Below are 24,172 nucleotides of genomic sequence, written 5' to 3' on the forward strand. Positions count from 1 at the left end.
ATTGTTTCAGGAGGCTCTTAACTTGATAAATTTGAGACTCCGACCCTAAAATCCTATACCAAGTGTGGGACAACAACCAAAAATGTCAGATTAAGGGTAAAAAAAGTGGATTTGTATCATGAATAGCAGTAGTTATTTACATAGGTTTGGTTACTAGAAGATGTTTAGTTTGTAAATAAAGTATCAAGAAGATTTTTTTTTACTTGTTTTAAAACATGTCAAGATTAATTAATTTTTAGGTCTCTGAAATGCTTATTCAAAAACACAAATAAATTTCATTAAAATGACACCATAAAAATTGGTTGCGGTTGTTTATTCGGTTGCAGTATACAATTTGCTAAGACCCACCTTAATACATAGATAATGTGTAGGTAATTTTTCAACAGCAGTATACAAAAATGAAAATGTAGTTTCAGATTTACGTTAAAAAGTTGTATTTATCAATCAAAAGGTTATTATGGGAATGGAAACATTCGCAAAAATTTCTAAAAATACAATATACGGTATTCGCCTTCAATCGACTCATTCGCTGCTGGAAAACCAGTAGGCAGACTTGGAAAAAAATATATATACAATACAACTGTTTGTATCTAGATGTAACGTTTGACATTCATTGTTTAATACAAGGAAGTTACCAAAAATTATCCGCACTTTCAACCTTGCACATTTTGAGGTTAGTCACAATGTTTTGTGCACATGTACAGTTGATACCACTGTAGTAATGGATTTGCAACGACTCATTTTTGTTGCTGCTTTATAGGCTAAACAGCAGTTTACAAGGAGAAACAAAGAGCAGTGGCCATATTCAATTGCTGGAACACCCTGCTGACACCCCAGATGTCATTCCTTTTGACTACTGCACAAAGATGGTTTAGATAATGCACACTGCTACAGGAGACTGTCACGTTAACACTGACTTGCAGCAATGAAGGCAAAATAAATTACTTTGTTACTGCAGTAGAACCACAACTCTAAGCCCTCAAGTCCAAAAAACAGAGAGACAAACCTAATGATGAGTTTTGGTGAAATTGCAGATAGTTTCAAATTCCTGTTATATCCCATTATGGTATCGAGAAAATGAGAGGAGATTTTGTCTCGGATTTGGGTTAGTTAAATCAATGATGAAAATAAGGACACTGATGATAACAACCGTGAACTATTTTACTACTCCATTATGTAAATTGAAGTATTAAGCACCCTATTTTACAATTGATAAGATACTGAAGGGAATGGGTACTTTAATAAAAATAATGAGCTTATTTGTGTCAAAAAAGAATTGTTTTCAATTCTGATAAAAAAAGTCAACAAGAAATCATTAGCATTCATGATAAAATACTTTTACTGTTGATTTGGTTTACAATAAACTGTTATGCATGGAACATTTCTGTAAAAATACACTACAAACAGAATTTCAAAAAATTCAACGCATCATATCAGAACTTGAACAGTTAACAAATCATGTGGTTCGCAAAATAACACATTTATTTATTACATCGTTGGTATTACGGAAGAAATTGAAAAATAAAATTTTAATACATTTTCACGCATTCGCAGCTAAATTAATTAAGGGATTTATTCATTACCTTTAAGAGAACTTGCCTCTCGAGTAGACTCTGTTTTTTAGCAGTCATTACAAAATAATGGGTGTCATCTTTATAGTAGACTATATTTTCTAAAGATATTTTACATTTCTCTTTTAGCTCATTGAAAAATGCCTGGTTAAATATAAATGACGTCCCACTAATTTCCGGTACCTGCAAAAAAAATCATGTTTTTTAAAAAAGATTAATAAAGAATTTCAAATGAAAGGTTAAGTGATCATATCTCCACTTACACTAGCTTCCTGTTTGGAATGTCTATTTATGAAATTAACAGTGATCGCAATTGCCAACTTTCCACGGAATTCATTTCTTTTGAAACCGGGAAGGGTGTTTCGTTTACCATCCGCACCAATGAGTACGTCAAATTCAAATTTTGATACAGGATGATTCGCTGGTGACAAAAGTGCCCTCCAACCGTGATCTGAAATTAAAGTTTGATTGAGGAGAAATTCACGTACCTGCAAGTGTTATAAAATAAAATTCTGCATGCAGCATATATAATAAATACAGATTGGATGAGAACATATGCACTGTGTCTGGGAGAGGAAAGTACTTTGGACCAATATTTAAGTATGGACTATATTGTGGACTAAATGTTGCAGCCACTCAAAAAATTGTCGATGGACCACAGATGGCATTGGGTCAAATGCCTCTAGATACCTGAACATGAAGGGTCTAGAAGACCATGGGGGAACAATGTCTGAAAAGATATAGCTGAAATGTGCATTCTCGACCAGATGGTAGTCCTCGTGGACAGACAGCAATGGAGCGGAATATAATACATAAAATGAATCATTCTTTATATTCTTCTTCTTGTCTCATCTATTAGAGCTTGCTATCACTTAAGAGAACTTGCATCCTATTCATAGAAACAGTCAGTCTCTCAAGTTGGATGAGGAGCATTCATGTACTCCATCTGTTTACGAGGTAGTTGACTTTACATTTTGGTCTCTCATAATGTAACCGAGATATTGAAGCTTGCACAGCACTCTATTCAGTTAGGCCATATGTCTTGAGAAATTAAATTGTAATCAGATGAAAACATCTTTAATTGTATGAATACATTCCATATTTGGAAATTATTCAAAGAGATAAATCGATGTCACGAATTGAATAAATAACATTATCTAAATAATTTATCAAAATTATCAGTATTTTCAACGAAGAATAAATTTGTTATCAATAAACATTAAGTACTTATTTAAGTATAGATACTATAGCAATTTCCTTTTAAGGGATTTTAAGTGAAATAAATAAGAAAGTTTACACTGAGAAACGATGATATTTTTTACTGAACCACCGAAGAATAGACACAATTTATACATAACTGTGAGCATAATTGAATATAATTCTAATTTAAACCATCCGTGGTGTGCTAGGCTGTCAGGATTCATTATAAAATGCAATATTCCATAGAAATTTCATATAGGAATTATGTAAAAGCACTAGTGAAATGCAGGCTGGATATATAAAAATTTGGATCTATGAATATGAATCTTACATGCGAGCACACGTCTCGCGCCAAAAGCTAGACAATTTGAGTAAAGTGGCTACCATCTGAAGCTACTTGAATAATAAAGGTACAAATTGCATAATTGTGTGGCAAAAAGTGGCATTATATAAAAATGATAACCGTTTGTTATCAGAGAACACAAACACATACCTGCTTTAGGATCTGGCTCAATGAGGCTTTCAAATGCTAAGTTGTCATGTACTTCAACACCCAAGATCAAGGAAACTTTCAGTAGAATCAGCTGCAGCTGTCGAATGCTAATATGATCAATAGCACCTGCACAGAACTTGCCAAAGAATTTCTTTGCTCCGATATTCTTTAAATCCTCTATTACAAATGGCCACAGGTGAAGAATATTATTCCTTGTCATTCGATCTCTTTTTTCAATAACAACCTAAAAAGGCAATAATAATAAAAAAAATTAAAAACTTCAGGAGAATCACATGATGAAAATGATATTAGTCATTGATATATTTTTAAAATATGAAATATATAATGTTACAAAAGATTTATGTTAATTATAATTTCTACTTATATTCATTTGATGTGATTTGATTAAGATTCGGAAAATTGTATTGTTGTTTGGATGATGGGAGTTTGTTGTCAGAGGCGATGATATACTTCATTTACTGACATTATGATTCACATCGGATGATTGTTTGCTTATGCAATACAATAATTGAATTGACATGTGTTTGAAGAACAAGATTCCACTGTGTTTACAATCAAACTGAAAATATTCATCTTTTCATTGTAAAATAATAAGAAAAAAGTAACTTACAACTTTTGCACCGAGAAGCTGAGCATCTATGGCAGACCTTAAGCCACACGGACCAGCACCAATAATTAAGACTTTGGTATGAGCGCAAACTTTGCCCTGGTTGTACACTTTCGAGTTGTATTTTAGATCTAACTTTTTGAAGATAGCATGAGCTTTCCACGATCGAACTGAGGCCTGTAATAAATAGTTGGCTTTTAATTCATTCAAATACTTTAATAAACTGCACTTTATCACAAAATTCAGAAGTAAACACCAATACCATAAGGATATCTCGGCAAGAAAATAGAACAACCTTGAGAACTTACCTTTAATCTCGGATAAAAATCTTGTATATTGCTTGGTTTCAATTTTAAAGTGCTACAAAGCTCTCTAAAAATGCTTAAAACCTGTTTCATTGTCGAAGCAGATATCATTTTCTCTAGGGTGTCGGCCGCAAGGGCAGCTTCATACTGCGTTAACCCCGCCATCTTGCTGGATTCTATAAATAATTATTGGTTACCGTAAATATTCAGGTAACTACATATTTCGAAATTTGACATCATATTTTTGGAGGAGCTAGGTCATCGTGGGCCGCATGCCGATCAAGCTTAAATCTTTCATTCCAAATTTCGTACATTCGTTTCAACTTTGATGCACAAATAGTAACACCCGAACAGGATTTTCATTATGGTCCACATAAGATCTAGTATAGGAGTGTTGCTATTGCGCACGCTAGCTTTATTCCAAAAATAAATATTTGACAGACAAAAGTATGCGCGCAAATAATTTTGCTGTGGAACAGTCTGCTGATAAGCGATATGCACTGTTATTATTTTGTTTTAGTTTATAATTATTAAATCTTATTAAATCTCTAAAAAGTTTTCTAAAAGGGGGGGAGGGGGGTGTTTCATGATTTTTTTCGTCATAACAGTATAGTGTTGCGGCCCGGGTAACTTTAAAAATATATGTATGTGGCCCGAAGAAAAAAAAGGGTTGAGTACCATTGAGCTAGGTAATCTATTTAATTATATATATATATAACTCCTAGGATTACAATGATCCAAGTAGCAAAATTTGGTTAAATGTGTTGATAGTTAAAAAATGTTTTTTTTTTGTATACATTTATTTAAATCACAATTTATACATATTTAGAACTTTTTTTTTTGCAGAGACCCACCAAGCCACCTTGTGTGTCTTGTCGGTGGAGTTCTTTTTTAATACATTTTTTTATAGTTTTTAACGATTTTAACCTAATATACACACAAACAAGATGTAGTTAACGAGAAAACGAAATTAATGGTGACTTTTATATTCCCTTTCCATAAATCGCTTTATCTCTCTAAGACATTACAATATATCATAAAATGATTTATTTTTCATTAAATTAAGATTTTTTTATCTTCTTCCAAACATATTAATAAAGATATAAATTTAAACTCTATTAGTTATTTTAGTGTGATGTTGGTCATCATGTTAGATTATTGTTTTACAATGCATGTGAGGAGAATGGAACCATCCAGACTCCCCCACATCGCATTGTACGGCCAACCCCATGGTAGACGACTCCCGGGCAGACCACCAAAGAGATGGGCCGATAGCTGGGAATCGACGTCGCAGGAGGCTAATCCCTCTTAAAAACAGGCCGTAAGGCCTACAATAAGAAGAAGAAGAAGAAGAATGCTGATTTGTTTTGTATTTTATGAATATTTTTTCAAGAATAAATAAAGTGTATATGGATGATAAAACTTAAATTTCTTAAAAACAGAAAGAAGTAAATGAATTGCAATTGGCTCCCTCAAACATTTTTGTTTCAGACATACATCTGTAAGCCTCACTAATTTAATGTGAAAATTAGTCATTCCCATTTTTCATTCCACAATAATTTAAAAATTAAATTACAATATATGTTTGTATGTATGTGCGTAAATAAATTTAAATAAAAAAACATATGAAGAATACATGGATATGTTTTTCATTCTATTAATATCTATACAGACTATCCTCATCCTCAATCAGTCCAGATAATCAAAGTTCTACTGAAGTTATAAAAAATCTTTTACACGTTAATGTACTATGTCATAAAATAAAATGTATACATAATATATCAGGAACAAATATATTCACTTAACATTAAAATATATAAAGCTTTTAATTGAAGATAGAAACAATGAATAATAGTGAAGTTTTAGAGAATCTTTAATCCTATTTATTTTTAATAACATACTTTAACTTAAATACAAAGAGAAACTAACAATTTACAAACTGGTAAAGTAAAAGTTATTTTTTTATTTACCTTATGTTTAGTTCTTGCAAAGAAATCCAAATTTAGCACAAATAATATTACATTTTTAAACTAGTAAACTAGTAGGTTAACAGTGACAGCATTTTAATAATTAAAATGGATTAAAAATATGAGAGCAGACTACTCGGAGAGAGTGTTTCACTTTCACTAAAATATTTCCATAAATATGTTAAAGAAATAGTAGAAGCATTTCTACATGCTTTAGTGACTACGAATGTAAAGTATTATGCAAAATTAGTTTGACAGTTACTTTTGAAAGCTCATTTCACATTTCTAAACAAGCTACACCGCACTTCACGAAAACTAAACATTCACCAAGTGCGTAACTATATTATGTGTTGTTTTTCTATTTTTAACACTTCTAATTAATAAACACGACATATATTTACTTAATAGAATCCTACAAATTGCGGAAAGGTATTGCCAGAATTCGGCGGAGATGAGCTGAATAATAGCGCATTACGTAATTCGAGAAGGTCAATTAGGCTTTCGGCGATTTTTTTAATTCGTGTATTTATATTTTGGGACACGACCCACTAACGGATGTTCTATACAAAGAGTGACAAGACTGCAGAGTGCATCACGGGCCCAGTTTCACGTAGCCCGACGCGTACTGAATTTCCTTACTGCATTAAATCGAAGACTATTTATCGCACTAAGCTATTGCGCGGTTACTCGTCTCCCGGAATGTCTAGGATGCCCTCACCGACCATCAATGTAGGTAGATACGTCGAGACGATGACAGTACCCCGCACTCCGAAAATGGTAAACGGTAGACGTCCAGCGCTCGCATGATTTATTCTACAAATTATTTTACTGATATACTCACAACCAGTTCGCGAACAGTCAACACATGTACTTATGACTAAACTATATAAATAAAACTGAAATATTAATTAATTGACCTCAGACCGACCACACAGGGCCGGTGCCAAAATGGAATTCAGAGACAACCACAGACTAACTATTTTATATAAAGACCGCCAACTACCTCGATTTTTTATGGCTGGAAGTGATATTCGCCAGCGGCCGGAAATGACGTAAACGGCTAGAAGTACTAAGGTCCCGGCTGGGCGTGACTTCGCCGCGGCTGAATGTCAAATCCACCCGCCGAAATATTTATCATTCATTTTTCAGGTTAAATGGTATTTATATTGAAATTTGTTGTATAACATATTTTCAAAATTATAATATTAATATTGCAAAGAAGATATTTCACTATCTAAATTTATTTATTTCAGTGTAAACAAAAATAGAAAGGTCACGGCTAAAACGCGACATTTATAAAAAGAGTTCAGGCGATTAATAATGGTTACTCAACTCAGCCTTACAATGGTAAATGGTAATGGTAACTTTTTTGAAATTATTATCTCAAACTATGTATAAATATAAGGCTTTTCAACAAAAACAAAAACGATAGAATTTTCAAATTACTATATTATATTTAAAATTCTAGAAAATACAATATTTTAATAGATTTATATTATCCACTGACACTTCGTGATGGAATTGCATTTTTAATTTATTATTGGATTAAAACCAATATTTTTAGCTTTTCCACTTTTTTATTTGACCAGCGACCGGGTTCCGTCGTTACCGACATCACCAGTCTGATGATGTCGGTAACGACGGAACCCGGTCGCTGGTCAAATAAAAAAGTGGAAAAGCTAAAAATATTGGTTTTAATCTAATAATAAATTACAATATTTTAAAAGGGTGGAAGGAGTGCCCACCACTTTCTGAAGTTATGTTTCTTAACGGGGGTGCCAGTGCTCCTTTGTGGGCGTTTTGGAAGTCTGGCTAGGCGTTTTTAAATTTTTTGCATTTGGGGGGTGCTGCAGAAGTTCAAGGGAGCGTTGTGTTAAGTAAGAAAAACTACACTTTCATTGGCAAAATTTAACTTTAACTTTGGCATAATACTCAATATTATGAAGTTCTTCATAGACGGATTTCTATTTTTCTATCGATAATTGTCTATAACCATAGTCTGTCTATATTTATTTGAAATATTTGAACAACTTGTTGGTATCTCGTATTTTTCATTCCCGTTTTGGTGTTTTTGTTAGTGATTAGTGTGTCTCGTCATTTTCTGGTCGTTTTTTGAACAATCTGACGTTTACGAGTCGACCCCCCCTGGAGACAACTGGCGGAAAAGTCATAGAAAACAGATAATTGCGCAGATAGTGAAATCATCAAGTAATTATAAACTAAAATTGTCTTTGGCAATGCATATAAAATAGCATAATGCATATAAAATAAGGTTCAACAAACATAAATCCTTATACAGTTACAAATGTCAATTTACTAGTGGGTGCAATGCTTGGCCATGTTTTGTTCACAAAGAAATAGGTATGGATTATAATTAATAAATAATATTGGATATATGATGTAAGAAGACCAGCCCGCCGAAGCTTGCAATCGCAATACCGGACTGGACTCTTATGCTGACAAATTTCCAGCCCCCATCTGTGCTCCACGAGCAGTTTTATGATGAGGTTGGAGCTCTTCATATCAGCCTCTCCAGGATGCCTGCCACTGTTTACCTTATAAGACCATCTCAGTGTAAACTGGTGTCTGATATCCTCATCACCAGGAATCGGAGATCGCTCAGTGGTTCGTAATGCTTGCAATTATTTTTCAAACATAAAACCTAATTCTGTAACTTTGTTATCTTTTCAGACTCCTACCATTCACAAATGACTTGTCGAGGCAGAAGGGTTCCATTTCCCCCATTGTGTTGACGCTTTAAACAGTTTCACCTCCTACTCGCGCTGGATCAGAATATATAAACTACAGAGGAAGATTTGGCATTGTTTTATTCGGATGTGTAGCTAGTAATTACTGTTTTAGTGTTTGCAAATATGTACCTATAGGCAGTACGATGATATGACCATGAAACGTGTGTTATTACACAATTTTCTTAGGAGTAATTCATCGTGACTAGTATATGTATACTCCCCCCCCCCCCCCCGGGTGCTCTTGATACTCTTGTAAAAGGAGAACTAGTGTCTCCGGGATACTGGAGAAACAACAAAGAGGATACTGCGGTTTTCTTCTTAGAATCTGTGCCCCGGAGAGCTTTAAGGGATGCTTGATCATTTTATTGAAAACAGAGTTAAGATTTATTTGTCATATGTTTAACAAAATAACCATAATTTTGTATTTCGGGAAAATACTCCCTCAATCAGGAATATATGTTCAGGAGTGATTTTTTGCTATCCGAGAGTATACTGAAACTGAAAATATTAGCTCGCTTTTCCCATGATACAGCAGACTGATGTCGGAATCCAAATGAGATCGAATGATGTAGATTATTTGATTGAAAACAGAGTTCAGGTAAACGAAATTTTGCACATCTATTTTGATGAATACAAATTTTTAATGATTTTTCCACATTTGCTATATAAAACTTTACGGTGAAAATAAATATATTTTGCTCTCAAATATGTTTTTATTTTGTTCATTAATGAACGAGATCTTTGAAAAATGTCGTCCTATCCCGCTATTTGTGATCTGTCACATTGACCTCATTTTTTTTTACAGAAATGCAATCTAAAGTGTAAAAATGCAAAAAGTGTAAAAATTGTAAAATGTGTAAAAAGTGTAAAAGTGTAAAAATGCAATCTAAAATGACCATCGCGCTGCTTCCGTAGGGATAGGCAGAGATAATAGAACACCATACCACGCTACTCTTGTCTTTGTACACATTCTTCTTTACGCATCCCCACATACATACCCACCAATTATTCGGATTCCTGAATTGACCACTTTCAAGTATTTTAAATTCTTGGTCATGCCAAGTTTTCCCCGGTCATCCTCTGCTCATGTTTCCAACAACATTCACCTCATAAATTTGTTTTACCGTCCTTTCTTCACTCGTTCGTTACACATGTCTGAACCGTCTCAACACACCTTTCTTTGTTTCATCGATAATGATTATCTTACCCTTGCATTCTTTCCTTTTCCATTCGAACATCTATCGTACATCTTTTTGCCTTACATTCGTCAGATAGTTTCACTCACGGCAGAAATATTGGGATACCTCTGTCCGAATAAAAAGTAAAAAATTATATTATATATCTCCCTTAGTAAATGAGAAATTCTGGTTCTCCCGGGTAACCCTAAACCCATTTGAGTTTCTTCTTTTTTGACTCCATAAGGCTGTTGAGTACATTGATCAGCTGATTTTTCTGCGTATGTTATTTTTTAGTGTGAATATTTAATTTTCTTGATTTTTTTCAACATGTATAATCATTTACCATACTAATTTGACTGAGATGTCAATCTATATAAATTAGTTAGTCTGTGGTCTGTTTGTCAATCTTTACTATGTAGTATATAATCTTTGTGTCAGACCCACTTTAAAAAAATATACAACCGGCTGCAGGTATATAGTATGTTGTTAAAACAGTCGAAAGGAAAGGTAAAAATACTGTAAAAGTGTATGATATATCCACCAGTAAAAGGTTTGATTTTTATAACCCTAAAACCTAAACATCCGACTCTTTTGCAACCACAAAATCAAGTATTCTCTAAATTTCTAAACGTTGAATATTTCCATGTCAATTTAGTTCTAAATAGGAATGTTCACGTAATTCCGGTAAGTTTTTACGCTTTCAAATTCTGTCATGTGTGCCAAATCATTCACTGAGATAGTTGCAGAATGTGAACATATTCATTGGCATTATCATTGCAGAATGATCACTGCTATGTGCTTTTCGTCTCTACAAAACCTCTTTCTTTCTGTCCTCCACTGCTGGATATAGGCCCCCTCTGTATCCTTCCATTTTTATCGGTCTGTTTTATTTTTAAAGGAATAACCCGCAAAGCGTCTATTTTAGATGCTTGTCTGCTGGTGGGATAGTAAAGATAGGGAAGGTAAATGTGAAAAATACATCACTCATACCAATTGAAAATAAATCTTTCTTGAATTCATTTTGCAATTAGCGGGAATCAAACTCGCGACGCCAGTTTTGCAGTCGAGCGTCTGCCAACTACGCGACGTCGCCTGTTGCTGCTTGTAGCCAATTTCTACCCCCAACAGCGGCTTTATCATAGGACCATCTTTTTTGAGGTATTCGACACCTCTTTTATTCTCCCAAGGTCTCCATCTCAAAATTTTAGGGGTCCAGTACAAAATATTTACTTCTTTTCTCAAATTGCATCTAGTTTAACACATTCCATGCTAAGAACACGCCTAGCGTGTCCATATCTGCCGACCACATTGTGCTCAGGATATGCGCATGCAGGCATTCATGTGCAGGCCTGAATAAAGGTTGTATTTCAAAATATAACCCTGAGCACCGTTGATATCATTACTTTTCATTTATTTATTTATTGAGCATAATATTGGTTCATTTCATTGGAAAATTTTGTTGCGTTCGGACCATTTTATGAGTAACATTGTTTTGCATAGTAAAAGCGAGTTAACATGTGCGGTTGTGATAATATTTTTTTTGTGATTTTCATTAATGTTGTTTTCATTGTATTATTGTATCATTGCACAGTTGTTTTTAGCGATTTGGTGATAATAATAACTGGTATATTTCAATAATATTGTTTTATGAAAACTTTACTGCGGGATATTTATATTTTTAGTTTATAGGTTTAATAGATTGATTTTGATTCTAGTGCTAAGCGACCGATGCCCACTGAGGATGACCCAATTATCCCCATTCCTAGAATACATGAAGAGACATTGGAAATTTCCTGCTAGCAAGTTCACATGGTCTTTGGGATACTAAACCAACTAAAATAACTGAAATTGGCTGAGATAAATCACCCACAGCTAGATCGTTGTGGAAATTAGTAAGCATTATGATTTTATATGCATTAAGTCTCTTCAATTTGGTGATGTAATTTATCTAGGACTAACAACGCCAAAACGCCTTCATCTCCTTCTTTTTACCAACCAATGGCTGATGAGATTGAGTTTTCAAAGAAATAATACGAGAGGCATATGGAAAATACAAATAAGAGTGATAAGGATGTAGTGTCTCATCCAAAAAAAAACATCATTGTGATACCATTATGAACTTTGAAGAAATAATATAAAATATGTCGCTCGTGTGCTCCTTAATATAGTGAAATAATATGCTAAAGAATGAAAAATATGCATGAAAATGAAATGGGAATGAAAGAAATGGAAAAAGGGACTGAAAAGCGGGACATCTTGTCCATGTAACCCACATTTGTAATTATAAAACCTCTTTGGTATTTTGCATTCATTATTTCTGAAAAATTTTAATGTATGTGAATTTATCTCTCCCAAAAACATTTTGACCTTTAATTTTTCATTTGCAAAATTAATAATTTTATTGATTTCAGAGTTGGCGTGAAATTGAAGAGACGGAATTGAAGTACTGGTGTGAATTGTTTGATCTCAACCGAATGGAATAAAATTTTGCTGCAAATTGAGGTGATTTTGAACATCAAATTGCACCTACTGCCGCTGAAATTTCCGGCTTGGTAGCTTGTTGCTCGGCCGAGCTCCCCGCGAGCCCCTCTCCGCCTTACCTCCCCTCGTCGTGCCACCCGCAACCAGTTACTCAGAAATCTCTGCTAGTGTTTGGCAACTGCATGGATACCGAGGACACTAAGCCCGCGGTGTCAAGAAAACTTAAAACACAAATGACCCGTGCGATGTTAAAAGCTCCCTCAATGCTTGAGGCAGAAAATCCCGATAAAGACAAATTTACACTTCCCATTCAGTTGGCATTTTTAAAATGGATTTTTCTACTTTCCATTACTTTATATTTTAGTTTAATCAGTGTTTATATTAAAAGGGACATTCACCGCGGGCCTAACCAAAAATTTCTGTGCGTTTGTTCTTGTAAAGAGAAAACCACTAAAAACTCGTCAGGAGGAACCGGACTTCTGACAGTCATCAACAAGCCTTCCATTCCACTAGAAGAGTGTACGGAATTTGTGTCCTTCTTTGGTTTATTACCAAAGTCCTGCACTAACTTTACCATGTAAGACAGTACCTGTCGTATAAGTTCCTTATGAACTATCACTGATCTGTTGATCGGTCCTAACCCAGTCCTAACCCAGACCCCTGCATTGCCTCTCTGGTAGCTGTCTCTGAAACCTAAAAAATAGGCAATGCACCAACAGGTGGAGGGACATCTTGAGGTGTTGGGCAGCTATTGATCTGGAAGAGCTTGAAATGATAAAGGTAGTTTATGAACCTACAATGACTCATTAGGGTTCGGTGTACCTCAAAGCTAGTTCATTGCATTGAATCTCCTGAAATCAAAAAGGGATGTTAAATAGTAATTTAATTTAGTATATAGTAGAAGCCCTCTAATCCGTCACTTTTGGGATTATGGTCGGAAAGCAAAAGGGGTTTGAATTATTATAAAATACCTACAGTAAAATAAAGAATCTCGGAACTCAAAAATTACTGAACATATTGTTCTCTACATCAAAAACATTGCAAACCTCTAATTATTATTGAAAAAGAGTTATACAATATTTATAAAAGTTAAACATAGTCAATAGTAAATAATTACTTCAAAAATAGTCCAATAACCAGGACTTGAACACAGTCAGATCAACCAGAGTGGCGGACCAACTGAGGGCGGACTAGGGTGGTACTACTTTACTTTTATTTAAAAACACTTACTTCTTCCAAAAATTATTTTATTTTTTGTGTACTGTATATTGTTACTTTTTTAATAAATAATAAACTTAAAAAGTCTTTTCATTAATTGATTCGGCAGTCACTTTGTGGCAAAATCTATCCAATTTTAGTTTTATTTAGTAAATACTGCTATTTCTTGAAATGTTTTGTGACATGTGTTTCGATGCATTAAGCATCATTTTCAAAAGCCGTAAATTATGGTATTCAATTTCAGAACGCGGACGACCACGCAAGAGGTCGGTCTGACGCCTGATTTTTTCAAAGAATGTCTATTGGATTTTATTATATATAGGCTAAAGAATATATATATATATATATATATATATATATATATATATATATATATATATATATATATATATATATATAAATATATTTATATATTTTTTTAAAAATCAAAACCTTATAATTAATTTCAAGAAAAACTTATTTTTTTAATGCAAAAATTGGTGTTTTTAAGTAAAAATAAAATAATAATAACTACGTTAGATGTTACCTGGATTTAGAGAAACTTACGAACCCATAGCACCACTTATCTGTCTTGTTCCTCATTACTGAGGTTTTTATGACCCAACCTAGCACCACCTGGGTATATGTATCCGAGTGAATTATAAAGAGTCGGCCGGTCGCAAATGACCCATATCTATGTTTGCATTTTGAGTGTGTTCAAATTATACAAAATCGACAAGATTTTACCTTACAATGTGGCTTTTATTAAGACTTAATTAGTATCTCAACATTGATAAAGAAGTTTTTGAGATAGGAATTACAAGGTATAGTTAACCCTGTAAGTTTTGAATATTATGTTTTAAATATTAAAAGTATTAACTTTGTGGATCATATTGATATATTATTTTGAGAAATAAAAAGACTTTGTTTTTTGATCCACATTTTTATTAACAACCAACTAGTTAACGACCTGTTGCCCTCTTCAGGGTTTAATTTATGACACAAATAGTCATAAATTAAATACACAGTCACAGTCATAAATTAATCTCTGAAGAGGGCAACAGGTTGTTGCCGAAACTAGTTGGTTGTTAATAAAAATGTGAGTGGATCAAAAAACAAATCTTTTTATTTCTCAAAATAATATAAACCCTATAAGTACCCGATCTTCCATATTCGCAGCTCAAGAACTACATCTACAATGAGATATGGATAAAATCATTTTACACCCGTAAGTATATGTTTTCTTCCTCCAATTAACAGTGAATCTTGTCTGACATAAGTGGGTTGTATATAGCTACTAACTATTCGCGCATTGACATAATGAAATCCCTTATGATGTCACTTGATGTAAATAAGCCAATCGAGACAATTGTGGAAAGTTCAGACTATTACTGCGCTTTCGAAAAAACCAATCCAGATTATGAATATAATTTTAGTAGTGAATTTGATTTATTGATTTTTCAAGAAATAATCCTAACCTGTTCCTCTCTGGTGATTACTTGTTACAAAGAAGTATTTTTTTTGGAGTGGAAATAAATAAAAAAACTTGATTTTTCAGGAGAACGTTTTTAAAGTTTGAAAATATAATACAATTTTTTCAAAGTAAATTATTGAACTTTTCACTGTGCAACATATCTTTTTAGGTAAAACCTGAATATTTTTTCTTCATTTGAAAAATATTTAGTATGTTTGAAAAAAATAATTAAACAATACCTTTTCTTCAAAATGCAAAAACATCACTTTCTGCCCTGTAGCGAGTAAATATTAAGTTAAAAATATGCCTCTTTTGCTGGGATATAGTACATTTTCTGGGCATTCCGAAAACATGCATAACTGAAAAATTACGATTTTTGGTTTATGATGTTCTTGAAAGGAGTGAGCGAAATGTAAATTTTTACGGACACTATTACTATTACTTTTGAACAGATTTTATTGATTAATCTTTGTCATATTTCCTACTGGTCTATGGGTCGGAACCAGGACTCTGTTGTGTACTGCCAGTTTACCTTTCGCTGATAGGTTTTTATTTGCTATAACTGATTTCAGTGCACCATTCACTCTGTTCCCAGCATTTACATACTCTTTTTTCTATATCTTTATCAATCCTTCCTTTCCTTGAAAACATACTACCCAAATATAAAAAATCATCTCAACCTGTTACATAATTTCCTCATTTACTTATATTGTTCCTTTAAAAAACCATAATTTTGGATTTACTAACATTCATCAGTAAATCACTTTCCTTACACACTTGTCACCAGCTACAGCAACCCAATAATACTTATAGCATTATTAAAAATGAAACCTTTTCAATTATTGATCAGATTTAGTATGAAATTGACAAAAAACAAGTAATCGTGATTAGTATTATTTGAATTGTAAAATAGAAGGCGGGAAACCAACTGCGCAGTCGCACTATCTACAGCCAGCGCCATTATCTTCAGTAGGGAACACGAGTAATAATTTCATACCAAATGCGCATGGAACTGGCAACGTGGCAACAAACCTTCATAGAGATGTACCAGCCGCCGCCGCTTACATCGATTTTAATGTAAAATTATGTAATCGATGTCCAAATTAAAAATGAATAAGAGTGCTTATTTATCCTTGGATTCCAGTTTTTCTTCTTCTAACCCTTATCCGCACCCAATGGTGCATAGGGCACTGCATCATATAAACGAAGTGATACCTTGATCATTAACACATGAAGTAAAGGTGATCAGCCTTCCGCTTTAGGTACCAGTCTAGGGTAATAATGAATAAATATTATAATGAAAAAAATCACAAACATTTATTTGACCCCCCTTGAGAATCGAACCCGGGACCTTCAGTAAGATTGCCAAGCGTGCTGACCATTTCACTACGGAGGCGGACATGATTCTGATTCCAGTAATAGATAGGTATTAATAATTAAGTTACGGATATTCTCGTATGTGCTACTTATTAAGCATGCTCTCTAGCTGCAAACATTTACTTGAAATAAGCATGCTCGTTTACATACATCGATACTAGCATGCTCATAAGCAAACCTCTTCAAACGCGCTCTGAGCACGCCCATCCCACCAGCAGGTCCACATGCCCGAAAACCCAAAAACAATTTTTGAGCATGCTTAGTCAATGCATTACAAGCATTGACTATGAAAAAATATATATATAAATCAAACTCAATCTCGGACAGCTTAAGTAAGAAAATGCACATTTTTCAGTTTCCGTTGTGTAAAACGGCTTTTACATTTCGACAAACTTATTTGAAAATATGTTTCGTCGGAATTGCAAGTAGGCTTTTTTTACATGGTCAAAATTAGTTTCAAAATGTAAAACAATAAATAATGTATCTCATTACGCCACGCCATACTCAATATTCCATGATGAAATATAATATTCACCAGTAAAACGATATTTATTAACGAATATTGAACAGAAATCAAAATTAAAACAAGTAAAAATATTTAATCCTAAAATTATCTAATAAAGATTAAGTCTGCAATATAATAATTAAGGTTAAAATGTCATTTTCTTTCTCTGAATACAGCGATATGAGTCAAACAGCTTGTATGAAAAATGACAATTAACATCTAACTGTCGAAAGACAAGACGAGGTTGGATACAAAATTAATATCGATAGAATATTGTGTTGTTCCCATTCCTAAAATATTCAACGCATGCGCACCGCGATACACATAGTATAGATTTGGGCTGCTGTGCCGTTATTGATCTGTGCAAGCTTGTGACGCCATCTTATATCCTGTTTGGGAGGCGTGCAAGTTTGAGACGGCTTTTCTGTTCTACCACTGTGGTATTTAATCTGTGCCACCGTGTTTCGGCGTCTGGATCACAGACTAACTAATTTATATAGTCTGAATGCTTTCAAGATTGTACAAAGAAGTACAGAGTTGTCATTGATGTACTCGACCAGAATAATCGATCGTCTTAGAGAAAGTGCAATCATTCAAGGTAAGACTTATTTTGAATGATTGCAATTGCAGAATGGAATTGAGATATTGTACGTTCTCGGATTGCGGAAAGTTGCTGTTCATTCGGCTGAAGCTCAGTTAAAAATACTGCTTGGATCGTGCCGGTCTGCAATACCCGGTCGGCCGTTTCTAAAGGCCGCCATTATGGAGCACATGGTTACCGAGGTGTCGGAGGTGGCCGCCAACGTCGCCAGAGACGACAAGACTACCAGGATCACCCCCGCCATCTGCAATCGGTCATATACAATGACGAGGTGCTCCACGAGCCGCTCTCCGGCGTGACCAACGCTGGGAGAGGCTTCCTGCCCGACATCTTGTCCATGCTCCAGCTCACGAAGCCAAGAATGTACTCGATAGTAATCATCCAAAATAAAAGTGCAATGGAGACATCATGAGTGATCGGATAACGGAAAGTCACTATTCACTCTTCAGAGACACGATTATCAAGGAATTTTGCTGTCTTCTTCCATGTCTGCAGTAACAAATGACACCTCCTTCGCCACTCCCAAGATATTCACGGCGTGGGCGTCCTCTGGCGTTTGTTCTCCCGAACATTGATCGAGCAATTGATTTTGCTGTGTGTGATTGTAAATATTTGTTACTTAAGCTGTCGTTCTTTCTGCGAAGGACTGTTCCCAAATATTTAGTCTTTTGGCTTGGCACTGTACAGGTGCCGGCCAAAGCTGCTCCATAAGTTAAAATAAATTCCACCAGTGACAATAAGAAGATCAGCATCACCCCCCCGTCATCTGCAGTTGAATATACACAATAAAGTTAGCTCAACAAGCTGCTCTCCGGCGCTACCATCGCTCGGGGAGGCGTCCTGCCCAACATCTTGGCCATGCGCAGCCCGAGAAGAAGGCGCAATAATACGGCGGCTCCACTTTCCCCCCTTCAGACTCAGCGGATTGACGTCGTTTTTCTTTAATACATATTTTTTTATCATCGTCATTTCCATATCATAATCCATTCTGTATAAGCAAGCGCCCTTGAGGTATTATTTTATGAAAATGGAGCTTTATAAATCATCAAAATTATTATTAAAGGAATTTATATGCCACACTCAGGGAACAGCCTTCGTAGTATGTCCATAAGTCGTAATGAAATGTCAGTTAAACACGTATAACACCCTGAAGCCCCCCATATATGTGCGGAGAGCTTTCACGCCAGTGAAAGCACTCTGCGTTCACCCCTTACTCACATTCCTTTATGAGCACTATCAAACTAATAACAATACAGCAGGAATAAACTAATTATAATTGAATACTTGTTTCTTTTACTCAACCCCTTTCTGGCCCCCACTCTACCTACCGCCTCGCTGTACCGACATGCAGACCAATCGGAAAGCCCTAGTCAGTGCCCAGATGTTCTGATCGTGTGGGTCCGTCTTGAACCGCTACTGTTTATGACGGTACATAAAAGCTGTGGCAGGTCTGCAGGTACAGTCAAAGTTACAGTTTAACCTCTCGAGAAGTAAGATATTAATGAAGAAGTACCCTGCAAAGTGAGATTTTTTATATGATTTATTAATTATTCTAAAGCTGAATTATGGTAGATTGACCGGAGCAATTTGTCGTAACATCGCTCGAGGCGAGCATCCGAAACTGGGATGGAGTGCTCGGCTCGCTGTACTGACTATACGAATGCTCGCGTCATAACGTGTTACGTTATGACAAAATGGCTCCGGTCAGTCCCTACCATTAGATTAAATATCAAAATTTTAAACATAATATCGCTCACTCCTTTCAAGAACGTCATAAATCAAAAATCGTCAATTTTCAGTTGTGGATGTTTTCAGAATGCCCAGAAAATGTACTATATCCCAGCAAAAGAGGCATATTTTTAACTTAATATTTACCCGCTACACGGCAGAAAATGTTGTTTTTTCATTTTGAAGAAAATGTATTGTTTAATTATTTTTATAAATAAATTAAATATTTTTCACATGGAGAAAAAACCTTCAGGTTTTACCTAAAAAGATCTGTTGCACAGTAAAAAGTTCAATAAGTGGCTTGATATTTATTTTTAATACATTGTGTTATATTTTTAAACTTTAAAATCGTTCTCCTGAAAATTCAAGTATTTTGATTTATGACATTCTTGAAAGGAGTGAGCGATATGTCATGCATATACAGTGGAGCCTCAGTATATGTCTCCTTTGGAATAAATCCAACTTGGTATACGTCATGTTTGGACACGAAATATTTTGCTTTGTATACAACCTTCATTTGGAATGCGACTTATTAGTTAATAGCATTGTCTAGGAAGATCAGACAATGTCACATTTTCGAAACATCCTGAGGAGAAGGCAAAAGCAAAGTTCTTTAGACAGATTTATAGTAAAAGTCAAACTTGAGGAGCCTCAACCAGTCAGTCCTTATGTTTTACTGGAAGCAGACTCTCCTTCCAAATAATAGCATCATAGCACTTGATTCTTCTCACTAAGGTAAAGTGAGGTTAAATGTTCATTTATTTCACATTGTTTCACACCAAGTTCTATTTTATTTATGTAGTTCTGACATGAAAAGATAAAGACTTTATTTAGTTATATGTAGGCTTACTATATGTCCCGGTTTGACATGGGTCCCGGTGTCCCGGCCGGTTTAGATTTTGTCCCGGTGCGCGCGAGCACTGTTGCGCCGAAATTTTTACTTGGATCGGACTACATCATGTACTAAAATGGGAAGAAATAGAGAGATCTGCAGAAGCTATAAACGAAATACACCAATCAGATGAACGACCGCAAATTAATACTGATAGTCTTCTTGATGAGCTGTCCTTCATAAAAACTTTTTTTGCATAAAAAATTGAAGAATGGAGTTTAACGACGACCCAAACTGAATACGTTACACTCCTAATTTTATATAAATAAAGGTTAATAAAAAACAATCAGCGGGTATGTATGAGGAGATGCATGAACGTGGAAGAGGCGAAGAATGTTTGCAAGGACAGAGTGGTGTGGCGCTCTATTCTCTCTGCCTACCCCTGCGGAGAAGCGGCGTAATGGTTGGTTAGTTAGTTTTAATAAAAAATACATAAAAATTTAATATTCTTTCGGCATGGAACGCATTTTACATTGATTTCTCTAGGAAAAAATGTTTTGCTTAACGAGTAAGATGCTGGAACGAGTTATGCTTGTTATAAGAGGTTGTACTGTATTTGTTTTTTTGCCTACCTGTCCCGGTTCGGAGTTTCATAATTATGGTAAGCCTAGTTATATGTATTATGACTTTTTGTTTAAATTTATCATTATCTTAATCCAAATGTGTCTATTTTAGTACTAAGCAGCGTTTGAATTATTTTAAACAACCACGTCAATATATAATATGCCAAAAACAATAAGATCTTTTTCGTGGGAAGGGATCAATCATTTTTCCTTTATTTCTTATGGGAAAAATATGTTTGGTATACATCCTGTTTGGTATAAGTCTCACGATCTGGAATGGATTAAGGACGTATACCGAGGTTCCACTATAGTAAATAAATATTGTCAATTTGAAATTTATATTCGCCCCAAATGTGGGGCCATATGCTACCTGACTTGGTATTTTATGGCTCCACGGTTGGGGCAGTACGCACGGAGAGGTTAAGTTGGATGACAGCCAGCTGGAAAATGGCGGGTGGTTGGTTAGCGATGTCCTGGGCGGAGATCTGCTCATGAAAAGTTATATTAATTAACCTATTAAACTTAGAACCTAAATAAACTTAGGGCGGTTGTCCACTACCCGGAATTTGACCGTTCGGCAGTCCGGTTTTGAAAAATGAAAGCGACTAAGACAGTTTAACGTGATCGAATTTACGCGCAACGTGTTCACGCACCGATCCGAAAAAATGTGGACAAAAGCGCATGCCAATCCAAGCCAATCGTTGTTTTAAAATGCTAACTGACATGCCAGACGGTAACATTCCATATAATTCCGTGTAGTGGACAAACGCCCTTAGACTTAAATAAAAGTTACAATAAATCACCGTCTAGACTTAAAAACTAATGAATATATATATAATTATTAAGTAATGAATCACCAATTACCACATTGGAAATTGAAATCGCCTTCAAGTGTAGTGGTTGACACGTTTGTCAACCAGGCTCGAGGTTTAGGTTCGATTCCTAGCAAGGTTGATGTTAAATGTAAAATGAAATTTTGTATTGCTGTTTCACAGTTCCCGAAATGGAACTTAAAGTGTAAGCCTATCTCTGTTACATTCATGTGTTATAATTTATTGGTGGAACATTAGGATTGGAGTACTGATGTAGTGCCTTATGGACATGTGGGCGGACAAGAAAATGATGGTATAGAAATTTATTACATCTAAAACATTTTTTAAAGATTCTCTTTTATAAAAAAAAAATCATCATTTTCGTTAACAAAATTCACCTCCCTTTACTTCCCATGGGTAAAAAGAAAAACCTTTTAATATATTAGTTTTTTTACAGATTTTATGCAATTGGGATTCCGAAACTGTAAAATGCCAGCAAAAAAACCCTCATATTCTGATTATTTAGATAGGTAGCGTTTTCACATGAATTCAGAGTAGGTAACAATCATTGAGAGGTATATTGTGGCTGGTTTATTTATTTATTTACGGCATTACTGCCTTTTACAAAAAATAACACAGTAATTAGAAATTAAGATAGATTACTTAGAAAATCATAATAAATTATATAAAATAAAAATAACAATAATGAAAATTGAAAAGATAAGTATAAGTAATAAAACAAATGCAAAACTTGGTGAAAAAAACAATATTTTTTTTTAAAAATTGGCACAAAATAGGGAAGGTAATAATCGAAATAAAATTCTTACCAAGAGAATAAAGATGAACTAAAAATATCAACCAATGGCCCGTAATTATTGCCATATCTTAGAATTCTCGGAACAGGAGAGAACATATGGTAGTTAGTTTTCGAATGGCTACACTGAAAAATATTATGTTGTCGTGTGTGCCGGGCCGGTATTTTAAATTTGATGAGTGATAGCAACTCGGGACTATCAATCATATTATTGAGTATTTTAAATAGAAATACCAAATCGAATAAAACTCCCCTGTCACACAATTTCATGAATTTCAATTCATTTAACAAAAAATTATAGTTTGGATCGCAACTAGGAATATTTAATTTAGAATTATTTATATGTACACACAAATGAATGGGAGATCATCCCGATCATTTACAAACTCCGGCAGCACTAACAATAATTTTTAATTTTTTTCAAATAAGTTATTTCATGTTAATATTTTATCATTTGTTTATTTACATAATAATTTGGCAGTAATAGGTTCAAATGTATAGGATACCCTGATATCGTAATTTTTAGATTGGATGTATGGTGACATGGTTTGGTAAAAAGTCATAATTAAAACAATTGTTTTAGGATTCACTATTCATTTATTCCATAAATATTGTCAATTTCGTAATCATTAAATTACTCACAATCTGTTGGTAGAGTTACAGAAAAAAATTGGTTCAAAATTTTTTATGATTCAGAATGAAATGTTACATAAAAGATACAATTTATGACACTTGTTTTATATTTCTATTGCTGAACACTTTGACTACGAATCACATTAATTTACGCCTAATATTACTACTGTCACTTGAGTCTCTTGGTAATGAGCTGCTGGCATTCCTTGTTACATATTTGGTTCTGCTAAGATTATTCTAAGGATTATGCAAGTGCCTAATTGAGAGTCGGATATCTACCGCTGTAAGGTATTCTCGGTGCAGCATCGAGAGTTGATGAGCTGAGATGAAATTACGGATAGAACTCGAGAGTCCGTCTACTAAATAACAAATAAATAATAATACATCTGCATGGTTAACATTATCACCTTTGTTTTATCAAAGGATTGTATCAGATACAATAATTATTTTAAACAGTTCAATAAATTAATAACAAAGGGCCAAAACTTATGTCGCCATCGAAAATGAACCTGATGTAATAAATACTTAAAAAATAAATGATTTAAACACTGTACAATAATTGAAGAACATAGATCTATAAATCTATTGACAAATATGAATTAAACATCATATTTGAAAGATACAACTATGTTGGCTATAAGTTTCATGCGCTTGTACAAGTTTAGTTCTCATTTAAAGTGACGCCTAGTGACAGAATTATGCTTTAAGGGTCTTCATGAGAGCATCCGTGGAGAAGGATTTGGGTCTCTCAATAGGGAAGCCAAGTGCACGAGACCAAACCAGCTGTGCCAGCACACCGAGAGCGCGGGACACGCCAAACAGGACCGTGTAGTAATTCATCTCCTTCAGCCCATAATACTGCAACATTACATACTTGGTTACGCATACAGTACATTCAACTAAAAATACAATAATGTTGGTTTTGGAAAAAAAAATAATTAAGTGAAACTTGGAAACACAAAATATTGGGCGATTCAATAGTCGATAATTGGACGAGAATTGA

The 24,172-nt window shown here is 34.4% G+C and overlaps 2 protein-coding genes and 1 long non-coding RNA gene across 12 annotated transcripts in view; 1 reads left to right on the top strand and 2 right to left on the bottom strand.

Moving 5' to 3' along the window:
* Positions 1–7,130, bottom strand: part of Mical (Molecule interacting with CasL) — a 39,883-nt gene extending 32,753 nt beyond the window's left edge. For 5 of the 7 annotated variants that reach the window (XM_088264204.1, XM_088264207.1, XM_088264205.1 and 2 more), the window contains exons 1-6: positions 7,006–7,130; positions 4,201–4,373; positions 3,896–4,069; positions 3,265–3,508; positions 1,835–2,022; positions 1,584–1,754 (exon numbers count right to left, since the gene is read on the bottom strand). In XM_088264204.1, the coding sequence (XP_088120330.1) occupies positions 1,584–1,754; positions 1,835–2,022; positions 3,265–3,508; positions 3,896–4,069; positions 4,201–4,362 (939 nt within the window). In that variant the 5' untranslated portion in view covers positions 4,363–4,373; positions 7,006–7,130. Of the gene's footprint in view, positions 1–1,583; positions 1,755–1,834; positions 2,023–3,264; positions 3,509–3,895; positions 4,070–4,200; positions 4,374–6,167; positions 6,834–7,005 lie in introns of those variants that run through there. The other 2 variants (XM_088264206.1, XM_088264202.1) reach the window with 1 other exon arrangement.
* Positions 7,131–10,472: 3,342 nt separating this feature from the next.
* On the top strand, positions 10,473–13,875 carry LOC148306886 (uncharacterized). 4 transcript variants are annotated; one of them, XR_015837931.1, is made up of 3 exons: positions 10,473–10,599; positions 11,808–11,984; positions 12,504–13,875. It is a non-coding gene; the product is annotated as an uncharacterized LOC148306886 (long non-coding RNA). The 4 variants fall into 4 exon arrangements; XR_015837934.1 differs by having other exon boundaries at positions 10,477–10,563; XR_015837933.1 differs by having other exon boundaries at positions 10,490–10,642.
* Positions 13,876–23,113: 9,238 nt separating this feature from the next.
* Positions 23,114–24,172, bottom strand: part of LOC148306887 (putative citrate synthase 2, mitochondrial) — a 38,379-nt gene continuing 37,320 nt past the window's right edge. The window contains exon 9 of the mRNA XM_088264209.1: positions 23,114–24,027. Coding sequence (XP_088120335.1) covers positions 23,866–24,027 — 162 coding nt within the window. The 3' untranslated portion in view covers positions 23,114–23,865. The remainder of the gene's footprint in view (positions 24,028–24,172) is intronic.

This window comes from Brachycentrus maculatus, unplaced genomic scaffold (genome assembly GCF_059751285.1).
Source record: "Brachycentrus maculatus isolate JH-2025_06_01 unplaced genomic scaffold, ASM5975128v1 h1tg000221l, whole genome shotgun sequence".
NCBI lineage: Eukaryota > Metazoa > Arthropoda > Insecta > Trichoptera > Brachycentridae > Brachycentrus > Brachycentrus maculatus.